The 14,677-nt window shown below is 45.8% G+C and overlaps 1 protein-coding gene across 1 annotated transcript in view; it reads left to right on the top strand.

The window, feature by feature from the left end:
- The window catches only part of YRDC (yrdC N6-threonylcarbamoyltransferase domain containing), a 93,702-nt gene that overhangs the window by 46,285 nt on the left and 32,740 nt on the right, over positions 1 to 14,677 (top strand). The window contains exons 4-6 of the mRNA XM_078681227.1: positions 4,808 to 4,927; positions 5,943 to 6,085; positions 9,115 to 9,189. Coding sequence (XP_078537353.1) covers positions 4,808 to 4,927; positions 5,943 to 6,085; positions 9,115 to 9,175 — 324 coding nt within the window. The 3' untranslated portion in view covers positions 9,176 to 9,189. The remainder of the gene's footprint in view (positions 1 to 4,807; positions 4,928 to 5,942; positions 6,086 to 9,114; positions 9,190 to 14,677) is intronic.

Below are 14,677 nucleotides of genomic sequence, written 5' to 3'. Positions count from 1 at the left end.
TGACTTACCACCAGATGCCAGGTCTTATGTTGTAGTGTTGGCTGGTGTACCTGTTTTGGAGCCACAGTCTCAAGAGGATCATTGGTCACTAAAGAACAAGTTTATTTATTGGCTTAATGCAAATAGACAATTACCGAACCACCTTAGAAGTAACATCTTAATGGTTCGCAGGGTACCTTGGGTAGGCCCTTCATCCAAGTCTATCTCGGGTGATTGCATTGTTATTTCTTTTGCAGATCCAAGGACAGCTCACATCTATGTTCATGGGATGTACGTGGCGATAACTCTGGTATTATTGTCAAGCCACTTACCTTCTTTTATCCCCCACGATCACACACAAACTTAGGAGGGAACTGGTCTACAGTCCATAATACTACGCGGGGTGGACGAAGGGAAGGTTGGCAGGGTCAAAATGGCTGGTGGGAAGGGGTTCCCACTTCGAATAGGTTTGGTTGTCTGGATGAGGTCGATTGACTTTGGAGGGCTAATGCTCCAGCTCATAATCCAGAATCCATCCCTATCCCTGTGTTTTCTGTCTCTACTCCTCTAGAAGTTTGTGTAGTAAATGTTGCTCCCTTTGAAGGAGCACGTCCTGTTCCAAGTCCTGCAATTAGGCTCACTGTCTCTAATCCACTTGAAACACATGTTGTTAGTGATACACCTTTGGAAGGCCCACATTCTGTCCCAAAACCTGTAATTGGCTTTATTGAGACCAGAGTTGAAGATGCAGGCTTATTAGAGGTAACACCTTTCAGAGTTTTAGTGAGTTCGCCCAAGGTGGTTTCTTGTAACACAGCTGGGCTAAGGGGATGTACATTACCGTCCCCTGCTGCGCCAGTACTAACGATTCCCCTAGCAGTTCCCCCATTGGAAACATTTAACATACTGTCCTGGAATGTTGCAGGGATCAGGGGAAGCATGAATTCAGAAGATTGGTTGGAGTTTGTGGATAAATTTGACATCATCCTGCTACAGGAAACTTGGGCACCTGACCCAGTTCATAGAGTAGGTTTCGTAAATTTTTTCAAACCAGCTATAAGGGGTGGTAAAGGGCGTGCCTCAGGGGGTCTGCTGACCTGGGTGAAGCAGTCATCCGGATACCACCCATCTGAGATACTTATGGACAACCCGGACCTCCTGGTAATTAAACTGAGCAAAGATGGCCATCGGGACCTGATTATTATTAATGTATATGCACGAGGGCTCCCAGGGGGTCGCTGCCCTGCTGTGTTGGATGTATTGGACCACCTTCTCGTAGGACAGGCCAGAGAAGACTTTGTCCTCCTGGCAGGTGATTTAAACTGCACTTTTGAGCCACTATATGTAGCCGGAGACAGCTGGGGCTCTGCAGAAGATGCAGCCTGGAACATCCCAGACTTGTTGCTAAATAAAACTGTTAAAGCTACTGAGGCCGCGTTGAACTGGATGGCTCTGTGTCTTACCCGGGGGCTAAGGGCAATAAATGGTCGGTCAAGATCGGACTTGGGTGCAAATTACACCTTTGATAACGGATTGAGGAAAAGCCGGATTGATTACTTTTTGTTAAAGCTGGAATACTGGCCACTGCTGGTAGATATGGAAGTGGTACCCCGCCCAGAAAGCGACCATAACCCCCTCGTACTTACATTAAGGTTGCCAGGTATGAAGAGACCAAAAGGACCCGACATCCCCCGGACAGGGGACGTTCTCCTGACCAATGATCGTAGGAGGTTAAAATGGTCCAGGCTAGCGGGGGATGAGACCTTCCAGGAGAACGTTGAGATCGTGGTCTCTAACACGTCCAATGAAATCATGCACGAGAAATTGCAGGGGGGTGGCTCTGTAAACATTGTTATTGACCTTCATGAGCGCTGTTTTAATGAGCTCAAACTCCTTCTTTCTCTACCAGGTCAGAAGGGTACTGTTAAACAGAATGCAACCCGTCAGAAATGGTATAACAAAAAGTGCAGGGAGGCCCATAGTCATCTTGTTAAAGTGGTTAAGTCCCGGAACATGTGTGCGGTTAAGGCAGCTAGGGTGCAATATAAGAAAGTTCAGTGGGAAGCCAAACGGGAGTGGGAGGATATGTATTGGTCCGATCTTCTGGACGCCTCCACCTCAAATAACCAGCTCAAGTTCTGGAATCTAGTGAAATGGGGCAAGGACCCTGACTCACGCACCCCTACAAACCATGTATCCCCTGAAGTTTGGGTGACCCCTTATTCGGCTCAATTTTGTGCTGAAACATCTGAATCCCCCTCTAAATTGGACGCGGTACCTCTGCCACCTATTCGAGGGGAGAAACTTATCTTCTCGGAAACCGAGGTGGAGTTAGCACTTGGCCTGACCCAGCGGGGAAAAGCACCAGGGATGGACTTAATCCCTGTTGACTTGTTTAAAGCCAACCCCGCTCTTTGGGTGCCCTACATAACAAAGATCGCTAATACCATAGCTAAAGGGGCAAGAATCCCTAGGTCGTGGAAGGGTGCGGAGATACTCCCTATCCACAAAAAAGGCGATAGGTCTAATCCGGGCAACTATCGCCCGATTAGCCTTATCGACTCCCTCCCAAAAATTATTGCACGCATGGTTTTGAGTAGAGTTCAAGGTTGGATTGAACTAGAGGATATTTTATCCCCCATGCAAGCAGGCTTCAGATCTGGAACGAGCACCATCGATCAGGTGTTCAGATTCTGTCTGATCTACTGGAAGGTGGTTCTGCTCGGGGGTGGTACTATCTTTGCCGCATTTATTGATCTGAAGTCTGCTTTCGATCTCGTGCCGCGGGATAAACTGTGGTGCGTCCTGAGAGACTTGGGCTTACCTAGGGAACTACTTGATCTGATAGTTAAAATGCATGAGGATAATTACGCAAGGGTGAGGTGGGGAAGCCAGGGACAAGTGTCAAAATCTTTCCCCGTGTCCCGCGGTGTTCGTCAGGGTTGTGTCCTGGCCCCAACACTCTTCCTGCTATTTATTGATCAAGTGGTCAAATTCTTTGCAGACACCCCCACTGACGCCCCTTTGTTGGCAGGGTCAAGGTTTCCAATGCTTATGTTTGCCGACGACACCCTACTCCTCTCAAAAACACGCAGTGGTCTGCAGCGGGCGCTGGACCGCTTTGAGGAGTTCTGTGCCATCAACGACCTAAACGTTGGAAAAACCAAGTTTATGGTTCTTAATAGGAGGCATCTTGTCCGGAGCTCCGTAAGTTTGAGTGGAGTCAACTTGGAACAAGTTGAAACCATGACGTACCTGGGGGTCACCTTGGACCGTCGCTTGGGATGGAAAGATCAGGTCGGCGCCCAACAGCTTAAACTTGCCCGACTCACTGGTTGCCTTCTGAGTGAGCAAAGGAGATCAATTACTAAACGGGTTACCCCAGCGTTAAAAATCTATGACACCAAGATCAACACCGCAATTTTATATGGTGCTGATCTCTGGGGATACACCGACCTCTCCAGCCTATTCGGAACCCAGTGTAAGTTCCTAAGGAGCTTGATTGGGCTACCCCAATCATCACCTTCTATACCCCTATGTTTGGATATGGGATGCAACCCAATCAATGAGATGGCAAGATTTAGATTGGTGGCCTTCTAGAGGCGTATATGGACATCCCCTGACCTTACCCTTTTTACTAAGGAATTGGCCGAAGTGAGGTCAATTGGGGGATCTGGGAGAATCCCTTGGTTAAAAAGTGTAAAAACCATTCTGATTGAAATGGGACTAGAACATCTGTGGACATCTCCAAGCACCAACGCTCTTCCATCCAAACAGGAATTCAAGGCATTGTACTGGGCCTCGGTCCGTTTATTGTTAATAACGGCCTCCAGCTCTGTTGGTCTTACGGGAAGGTTTCTGACCATTAAGCTGGATCCCTCCCGTGAGATCTACTGGGACATCATCACCAAACCGCTGGACAAGAAACTTTACCATCAGTTTCGGGTAGGATCACTGCCATTGAATTCCTTTACAAAAAATGGGTTAACGGAGTAACTGAATTTTGTAGTTGGTGCACAAGTCATAAAGAAACTGAGGGTCATTTTCTGTTTGCCTGCCCGATCTACTCTGCGCCTCGAACAAAATGGTTAAAACCCTTGTTTCAGTACCTCCCTTTTAGAAGGTCCTCGGAGGCCATTCAGGTTTTAAAAACCAATACCTCTGAGACGATTGTGATGAGTATAGCCAAATTCCTAGGGTGGGCCTGGGCCATCAGGGCAAGAAGCAGACTCTTAATTCTCTCATAAAGGCTTACCCATACCTCTTCTAACTAAATTCAGAAAAATTGTATATAGTATGAGGTATGTTTCCGTATCTTTTGTTTGTCTTACAATTTTTAATATGCTATGTTCAGGTTTGTCTTTGTATTTCCGTATGTTTAATAACTTTTTATGACAATGGTGTTGCTATTTTTAAAAGGAAAAATGTTATTATAATGAAATGTGTTTTATATATTGTCTTTTATGATTTTGATATCAAAATAAAGACTTTAAAACCTGAAACCTGGTAGTCCTTCCAAACTTGTTTCCATAAATGTATAATAAGAAGAAGCTAGAGGTATTAATATTCTGTTGTTCTCTGAAATGTTGCTCTCTGATTGTAGTTCAGGAAGTCTAGCTAACATATGCTGTGAATGGTTCCGTTTCAGATCAGATAGTTTAATATGAGATCTTAAATCCTGGGAAATATGCTTTTTGAGTCCATCGATGTTCTATCTTCTGCATTAAAAAATACAGTTTGGATCATTCTTTCTACAACTTTTAATTGTGATATTTTCTCTATAGCATGTACAAACACACTAACTCTACCATGTCCTCAATTTCTGCAGCTTGTTGGTGTTCGAATTCCAGACCATGCCTTCATCCAACTGCTGGCACAGACATGTTCTGAGCCACTTGCTTTAACAAGTGCAAATATCAGTTCCCAAACAAGCACACTCATGGTTCAGGTGAGACACAATGCATGACAGCTCAGACATCAGAATACCAATATTTGCTGCATGTGTTAACATTATTTCATGCAATATAACCCATTGGGAAAGCAGCAGAGGCTAGGAGCGGTGTGGTAATCGGTAGGAAAGGAATACATGAACCTATTCAACCTCGCCTGTCGTATTCTGAAGGCATTACAAATGTCTACTAAAATATATTTACTCATATATCCCTGGTCCTCAATCTTGGAGACAATGTTACACTCACCATGAAATCTCAAAACTGGTTGCCTGCCTCAAGGTGCATTGACGTCTAGGCTGCATGTACTGTCCACCAAGTTTTAGATAACTATTACTTTGTGTTTTTAATTGCTGAGCATTTTTTAAGCTTTTGATGCTAGTGTATTGAAAGTCACTACTTCCTGGAAAGGCTTCACAGATGATTGCTCATTATTAGCATAGACCTTTGTCTGGCATCTCAGTCTCTTATACTTTTGTAGCGGGGCAAATAAACTGTTGACCAGACTCAAAAACCTCCTCCCTTCTCTAGCTATAGCCTTCTTCTATTTCTCTTAGGATTGGGCATATGCTGGAGGGTCCAGTAAATATTTGATACCGAATGTTGATGGCGTGCTAGGTTTGGTCTGAAAGCATTACTTAGTATAAAATGCTTTGATGTAGACTGGTGAAGGTCTTTATTCTACGTGGCCTCTAGTCCCAGCGTATTGTATTGCTGAGAAGAGTATATTGTAATGCAAAGTGTCAGTAGGTAGCATGTTTTTGTCATCAGGTTTCACTGGATTCTCTTCAGGGGAAGATCTCCAGATGCCACAATCTTTAAAAACAAGTTTGCCCTGGTTATGATTTTTGGAAGAACCTTCGGGGTGAAGAGGAAAAAACAGATTTTGCTTTGTTTTTCTTCAACATTGCATGCTTGAAGGCCTATTGTAATAACAAACAATTCTCTGTACCAAAAGATATCTGTGCATATAGTTTCACAATTTCAAGCAAAGCGTTTCTCTCCCTCTCTCAGGAATTTCAGGACCTGTGGCCTCAGTTGTCGCTGGTGGTTGATGGTGGTCCAGTTGGCAACATCATGAGCCCAGAATGCCGTCTGGGCTCCACTGTGGTTGATCTTTCAGTATCTGGAAAGTACACCATTATTAGGCCCGGATGGTAAGATACAGTGCTAGATGTAGAGGTGAAATGTGGTAAAATTGGCTTGTTGCATTAATTCAGATTAATTCTATCTACAGCCTATTTTTCTACAATATGTTTATTCAGTTAGTTTTCTTTGGGCTTGAGATGAACACAGCAATAAGTATTTTTTTTAAATCTCCGAAAACCCAGTACTCTCACAGACAAAACATTAGAGAGTTGTGTAAACTAGGCTATCGCCATGAAGGGAAAATGAACAGGCAGGTGGGGAGCTCCTGCTGCTTAACCAAAGGTAGTTTTCTTTACCATTTGATAAATTAATACATCACAGATATCTGTGCGTTGTCAGAAGTGATGGTGGAGCTGCTGCGTTAGCGGAGTGGTTGGACATTTTTATCATTGATGAGACTTCTATTTGGCCAGTTCCAATAAAATGACCTTTCTTTAAATGTATCTTTTTGTTATTTGCTAAAAACGTAATCACTTGCCACTGTTGATGCACACCAAAGAACGGGCTGCTCTTGTTAATGTTCATTTTTCGTTGGGATATTCCCCACAGACCATGGCTTGGGTGTTTGTCAAAAACTGGTACTATGAAAATCTGTGTCATACTAGATATCTAGTTCTTTAAGCAATATTTATTAACTGTAGCTCAAACAAAATGCAAATGCTTCAAAGGATCTTCAGAATTTAAATATCAGCCTTTTTGCCTGTATAGCTAGACCCTTAGCGATGGTATTTTTCAAAACTCTTAGGGCCATATGTATCAAACCTTTTTCCCGTTTGCAAACTGGCCGATTCCCAGAATCGGCCCGTTTGCCAATTGGAAAAAGCCTTTTGGGATGGTAATTTGCGATTTTCTTTAAAAAAAAAGCACTTTTTAAATTTTTCTTTAAAGTGCCATATGTCGCACATGTGCACACATCCATATTTCAGGGGTGTAACAGGGTGTCCTTTTGGCACCCTTGCAACCGTGAAGTTGCATTCTTAATTTTCGATTCTCTAATTGATAATCGCAAATTGAGAATGACTTCCCATTCATTCCTAAGGCCCTTCTAGCCCATAGGAATGAATGGGATGGCATTCCTTATTTGCGAATCTCAATTTGCAATTCGCAAATAAGGAATATGTAGGATTCACAAAATGTTTAGCAAATCCAACATACATTGCATTTTGCGATTCTCTAATTGCGATTCGCTAAACATCACAATTTGAGAATCGCAAACCCCTTTTTTGATACATATGGCCCTTAGATACAAGCTGTTGGGTATTTTCTGTTCTAGCAGGGATCAGGTCTTAAGAATAGGCTACTGGAAACTTTAGGAAATCTTAGTCAGGCCCAATTTTTTGTTATATCTGTGGTTAGTCAGCGCTCTAGTTATTCCCACCACATTAAACTGGTGGTTGGGCACGTGTACTTTTCTGGTTCGATTGGTATTACATCTGGGTACTCTACCTCTGGGAGTCCTATATCTGCACTACATGTTGTAGTTTTCATAAGCAAGAGGGGCATTTTTGTTGATACTGTATCTTAACATGAACATGGTAAACACTTGTTCTTGTAGGAGATAGGTTCCTGGTCATGAGTTGAGAGAAATGTGTAAAAATTGTAAAAGTGATAGTTGTTTGTCTTACAGAGGAATACAATATTACAGCTTGATTATCCTGTAGCTTTTTGTAATGATGTGAAATGAATTTGGCCCATGCTGTGTTTCTAAATTGCGGACTGGTTTCTTTTGTTCTGACACAGTGATTTCTATAGTTTTGGCATTTGTGTAGACATGTCATTACATTTTGCATTTGGTTGCCCACATGCCATAGATTATTTTTACCATTTGTTTGAACTGTGCAGAGAAGGCTTAATTGCACCCAGATATATTTAGGGCCCGATTATGATGTCAAATGGATTGCCACCTACAGACCATCGGTGGCGGTCCATCTGACATTTCAGACTGTGGTCCGAACGCTGCATAATGATGTGGTCGGTCAGGGCGCAGCAGGCAGAGGGAATCCAGGAGCCCGTCGGATCGTCGGTTGGAGCGTAATCCCTACAATGGGGGCAGTGCTATGAAGGCACCGCTGAAGGAATTACGATGAATGGAATGGGACTTGGGGTACCCCGTCCACTATAGGCCCAGGGGGGCACATGTGGTGCCCCCCCAAACAGCACACGGTGAATGGGTGTTTGAGACCTGAACTTTTACACTGTGGCTTGTGCTGTGGCCCTTTTCTAGGGCCACAGCACAAGCCGCATGGAAAACAGCAGTTTTTTGACCTTCTGCATTGCGGTCATATTGTAATTGGGCAGGTGGAACTGCCAACATATTGTCGGTCAGACACCTGCCCTAGGCAATGGCAGTCAGATGCCACCGTAATGAGGCCCTAAGTGTTATGTTAGATCTTTTATCTAGCATATGCATATAATTTAGATATGTATTTCAGTAAGTAAAATAATACCATGGTTTTGTCACTCTATTTTACTTGCAAAAATATACCACAAGAAAACATGTGCTCATACATAGACCGAAGAAGTATCCACAGGAATTATACCTTTATTTGGAGTACACAGTGAATGCACAAAATGATTTACTACCATATGTTTTTTAATTCTCTTAGAAATACTTGAATTGGCAAATTTCACTCAGTTCACCTGGATGTTTTTTATAAGGTTGCCTGTCTAGACTGTGGCATTTTATATTATTACATTTCTTTGATTTTTAGTTTTGAGAAACAAAATTCAAAGTTGAAAAAATCAACCATTGCATCATAAAGGAATACCAAGTTGAATTTTACAAAGTGCTCACTGAAAGTAGATTTGTTGAGAAACATGGGTAAGGTCCATAACTTGGTGTTTTCTAGGTTAGTGATAAATATCTTTGCAACTATATCTAGCTAACACTAGGAATCCAGTATCAGATTGTCCTCTACTTAGTACTTTAAATACTATTTCTTATATCAATTTCTCTTTAGGGGGATTTTGAGAGATTCTTCATTTAAGCATAAGTGATGGCAAACTGTGTGAAATGTTTCATTTCCCTTTTCTGCAGCGCATTGATGCATACAGTGGCGATCCTTGGAAAGAAATATGGCTTGATGTCGGATTCGTAAACCATCTTGGGAAGGTACACAAACCGTTTTTACATCCTGAATTACGAGACTTCTTTTTGTAGGGCTGAACACTATTAACAGTTGCATGGATATATGCATAATGACAGTGTTGGCTCTGACATGCCACATGACCTTGCTGAAGAAGGGAAATCATGTGCCTACTTGTTAGCTGCGATACCCTGAGCCCCACGTTATTTAACATCTATATGAGCCCCTTGGCCGAGATTGTCCATCAATTTGGCATAAAGATCGTTACCTACGCAGATGACGTTCAGCTCGTGGTGGCATTAACCCATCCTGAGAGGTCATCTAGCTCCTTGGGTCCCTGCCTAAAGGCAGTGGCCGAATGGATGGAACTCTCATGCCTCAAGCTCAACGGGGATCAGACTGAGCTAATGCTTCTCGGCAATTCTCCCTCCTTCAACCCTGCTATCCTCTGGCCGGACTGCCTCAGCCCTGCCCCAGATCCAAAAACCCAGATCAAGAGCCTGGGGATGTTGCTTGATAGTGCTCTCAATTTTAATTTCCAGGCTACCAAGCTCTCAGCCACCTGTTACGGCTTAATGCGGTTGCTGTGTAAGATCCTTCCCCTTCTTCTCACCCCCCCAGGCGAGAAGGATTATGGTTCAAGCTCTTATTCTCTCTCGCCTGGATTATGGTAATGCCTTATATCTAGGATCCCCTCATTTTACTATACATAAGCTTCAGATGATCCAGAACTGTGCGGCCCGCTTGCTCTCTCAGACCGCCCGCAGGCGATCTGCCAAACCTGCTTTAAGGAGCCTTCATTGGCTCCCTGTTAGGGCAAGAATACAATTCAAAGCCATGTGTTTGGTCCACAAGGCCTTTTGGAGGAAGGGCCCGACATTATCCAACCCCTCATCACCCCCTACCATCCTTCGCGGAACCTCCGCTCCAGTTCCTCTTTCCTTGCCGTCTCTACCAAAATACGAAGATCAAGATGGGGCGGACGCTCCTTTTCTTTAAGTGTCAATTCTCTCTGGAATACCCTCCCTTTAGACCTCCGGAACGAGCCAAATCTATTGGCGTTCTGGAAACTCTTAAAAACCTGTCTCTTTAAGGACTCTTTCTAAGCTTTCTGTCTCTTATCCTAATGCGTCAGTCCGCAGCGCTGGGAGGCCTCAGGGTAGCCATGCGCGATATAAGTCCAAATTCATTCATTCATTCATTCATTCATTCATTCATTCATCATTCATACCCTCTAGCCAGGAACTATACCATATTTAACTTTTTCCTTTGAAACATGGTCCTCGAGCCCTGTTATTTGTTAAATATTTTCATGTGAAATTTGAAGGTAACCACAGTGGTGACGCTTGTTTTGCTGTGTAACCATTGAAAAACCAAAGGTGATGGACGGAGCGTTGACAATGTAAACACTCACCCCCAGTCAACTGATCTGGGTTTAATCCATCACCGTTCTTTAGCTCACTCTTTCCCCTGGCGCACTGTGAAGACGCGGGAACCGCCTGACCGCACCAACTGCTGCCCACCAACTGTTGCGGATTGTTTAGGACTGCTCGCCGAACCCGCTGCGCGGGAGCCGCTTCGTCCGTGGGGGGAACAACAGACCCACCAACGCGGGAAACTGCCTGGCTGCCGAGGGAGAACAACATCAGTGGAGGAGGCTACAGGGGTAAGCGCGGCAGGGACTCACTATCCCAGGAGTCCCTGCATGACCACGAGTCATCGGTCAGCGCCCCCCTGCGTGCCCCGCCCCCGCCGGCAAACCGCTAAGAGTGAAGCGGGAACCAGCCTGTTTGAGACTCTTTCCCCTGGCGCACTGTGAAGACGCGGGAACCGCCTGACCGCACCAACTGCTGCCCACCAACTGTTGCGGATTGTTTAGGACTGCTCGCCGCTCACGCTGCGCGGGAGCCGCTTCGTCCGTGGGGGGAACAACAGACCCACCAACGCGGGAAACTGCCTGGCTGCCGAGGGAGAACAACATCAGTGGAGGAGGCTACAGGGGTAAGCGCGGCAGGGACTCACTATCCCAGGAGTCCCTGCATGACCACGAGTCATCGGTCAGCGCCCCCCTGCGTGCCCCGCCCCCGCCGGCAAACCGCTAAGAGTGAAGCGGGAACCAGCCTGTTTGAGACTCTTTCCCCTGGCGCACTGTGAAGACGCGGGAACCGCCTGACCGCACCAACTGCTGCCCACCAACTGTTGCGGATTGTTTAGGACTGCTCGCCGCTCCCGCTGCGCGGGAGCCGCTTCGTCCGTGGGGGGAACAACAGACCCACCAACGCGGGAAACTGCCTGGCTGCCGAGGGAGAACAACATCAGTGGAGGAGGCTACAGGGGTGAGCGCGGCAGGGACTCACTATCCCAGGAGTCCCTGCATGACCACGAGTCATCGGTCAGCGCCCCCCTGCGTGCCCCGCCCCCGCCGGCAAACCGCTAAGAGTGAAGCGGGAACCAGCCTGTTTGAGACTCTTTCCCCTGGCGCACTGTGAAGACGCGGGAACCGCCTGACCGCACCAACTGCTGCCCACCAACTGTTGCGGATTGTTTAGGACTGCTCGCCGCTCCCGCTGCGCGGGAGCCGCTTCGTCCGTGGGGGGAACAACAGACCCACCAACGCGGGAAACTGCCTGGCTGCCGAGGGAGAACAACATCAGTGGAGGAGGCTACAGGGGTAAGCGCGGCAGGGACTCACTATCCCAGGAGTCCCTGCATGACCACGAGTCATCGGTCAGCGCCCCCCTGCGTGCACCGCCCCCCGCCGCCACTCTACAAGAACAGAGGAGAGTCCGTCTTGCGGGACGCAAGCGGGACGCCGGGCTAAGCCCGGGCAAAGGGCGGGCCCTCTACGGCCCTCATCGGCCTGAGGAGGCTGGGCTGGGCCAGAGGTCCTGGTTCCTGATCCCCGTAAGTTGTGCTCTACATCTTTATTGTTCCCGTATTTTCTATCTAACTTATGATGGCAACTGCTGCTACTAGCCCTGTCGTAGTGGGAGCAGATAAAAATGTGGCCATGATCAATCGTACTTTGGATGATTACTTCGTGAAACCAGCCCCTGAGGGTAACAAGGAGCTGCTATTAGCAGAGAGGAGGGCAGATCGCCGTCGTTCAATAGAACGCATAAAAAACAGAACTTTTTCGGAACCCATAATGTCCGTTACTTTGGATGACGATCTGATTATTAGCTCAGCAGACAATTCAACATTAACAGCCAGCGTGCCCTTGCTCCTTCAAGACTGTTTAGCCCCAGCAGTGTCACCCATTCTAAGCCAACAAGACTCATTACCTGTGTCGAATGTCCCCAATAACACCCCTAAGAACCTGATTTCACCTACAATTAGATCCGGCAAAGTTGTAAGAGGAAAATGTTTGCGGCCAGTGTCTCTCAAAATAATTGGGCCCCCACCGTCTAAAAGGAGACGGAAAATAACCTCAGTAAATAAGTCCAAACTAAGCCATTCAGAGTTTGGCAATAAAGCGAAGATTGACTCTATAACGTCTTTGGGAGGCCCCGCCACTCAACAAGCAATAGCGGCCGTTTCTCCGCCCCCAATAACCTTGTCTCAAGCAACCACAGAACCAGATATTGCCTACACTCAAATGGAAAAAGACTTACAACCAGCCTCCTTTAAGTCTCTTTTGGACAATATCGAGTTGATTGTACGCACTTACACACTTGCATTGGCTGAAAGATTTAAAGGGTTGGAGTCAAGGTTGGGTAAAATAGAGGAGGACCTGACCAAGTTAGGGAATTCTGTCCAGTCAGAAGGGCCCACAAAAGTGCAACAACAAAAAGTTATCACAACAACGCACCCTCCCAATAAAAAAGTTGTCGTCCCTACACCTCCAGTACCTCTTATCGTCAACAGCCAGGCGGTTGTAGCAACTCCAGCTGCCCCTAACTGGCCACATGCGGCCACGATAATACCTGACGGCATCAGCTCAAATAAATCCCTGCCAATAGAACCGTTATTAGTTCAGGGAAGATCAACTGTTGCAGCCACAGTCAGTAACGCTGCCACTACAGTTAATGCCCTGATTAGAGAACCTAGCACCCTTCCGGATAGACACCCGAGATCCGCTGGGAATGTGATCAACCGGGGGAGAGGTGAACAAACTAGGATACCACCTATGGAACTACCACCAGAAGCGTTGCCGTACGTGGTTGTACTTACTGGGGTCCCAGAGCTGATGAAAGGAAAAAGAGAGGGATTTTTTCAATTAAAAAACAAAATAACGCACTGGCTTTCGCTGTACAGACCCAAACCCAACCTGGTAAATGGCGAAATAGTTCATGTTCGGCGCATGTCTTGGCTGGGGGGCAGAGTAAAGGACATAGGGGGAGATATTGTGGTCATAAACTTTAGGGATATAAAAGCAGTACAACATATACTGAACTGGCCTTTTGCCAATGAGAATAGTTGTATTGTACCACGTCCTTTGACGTACTTTTACCCCAGATCTGCTGTACTTCCCCCACAAAACCCAATTAACAGCACCTATTTTACCCCCCAGTCACTAATTTTGGAGTCTGCATTGAACCCCGCATATATGCCCTATTTAGCTCCGCCACCTGCAATGCAGGGGTGGAATACGATACCATTAACCCATAAAACAGATGTAAAGGGTAGCATGTCACACATTTACTCCTCTAGAGCTTTATAATAGATTTGAGGCCTTTAGTGGTCTCGAGGAATGCGACTGATGTTTAAAGTGTGTAGAGGGAGTTTGGGAGGGTGAAATTGTTCCTCGTGTTACAACGTCACAGGAAGAGAAGGGTACCAGCTGCGATGAAACAGAAACACATACCGCTGTAACATATGCTGATACGAATGGTGGTTCACCCGCTGTTTTATCTACAATGCCTTTTAGGTTCAACGCGGTGTCTCCACCATCTTTACCTGCTATTGTGTTTAATAATGGTGCTCTTGTAAGTGATGTTATCAAGGATATATGCACGAAAAATTGCCATGACGATCTTCCTAGCACATCATTTGTACCTTTGGTCCTTTCATCCGTAGATACCAACCCTTCTGTCTTGCATGAGGTTCATGCTCTGACTCGAGAGCCATTAGTATCGGCTGCAGCAAGCACTGTGGACACGGGGATCACACACTCTGAAATACCAACCCCAACTCCTGTACCATCTATCAGTGAAAGTCTCACATGTCCAGCATTAGCCGACCGCGTGAATTTAATTTCATGGAATATAGCTGGCTTGGCCGACAAGTTATGTGACCTAGCCTGGTTATCATTTATTAAAATTTTTTCCATTGAATGCTTTCAAGAGACGTGGTTGGAGGATAGAAATGTCCATATAGAAGGGTACTTAAGCTTCATCATTCCAGCGGTTGCCTCGACCAGGGGCAGAGCAAAGGGGGGACTGGCCACCTTTATAAACCTGGGATTGCTCTGCAATATCAGCATATATCATACTGATAATTTAAACATTCAGATGCTTGATTTAAAAAATGACAAGAAAGCCCTGACTCTGGTCAACTTTTATAATGCTAGTG

Source organism: Lissotriton helveticus, chromosome 3_1, assembly GCF_964261635.1.
Source record: "Lissotriton helveticus chromosome 3_1, aLisHel1.1, whole genome shotgun sequence".
NCBI lineage: Eukaryota > Metazoa > Chordata > Amphibia > Caudata > Salamandridae > Lissotriton > Lissotriton helveticus.
Note: the sequence above shows the minus strand (reverse complement) of the source record. Positions and strands in the feature narration are given on the sequence as shown.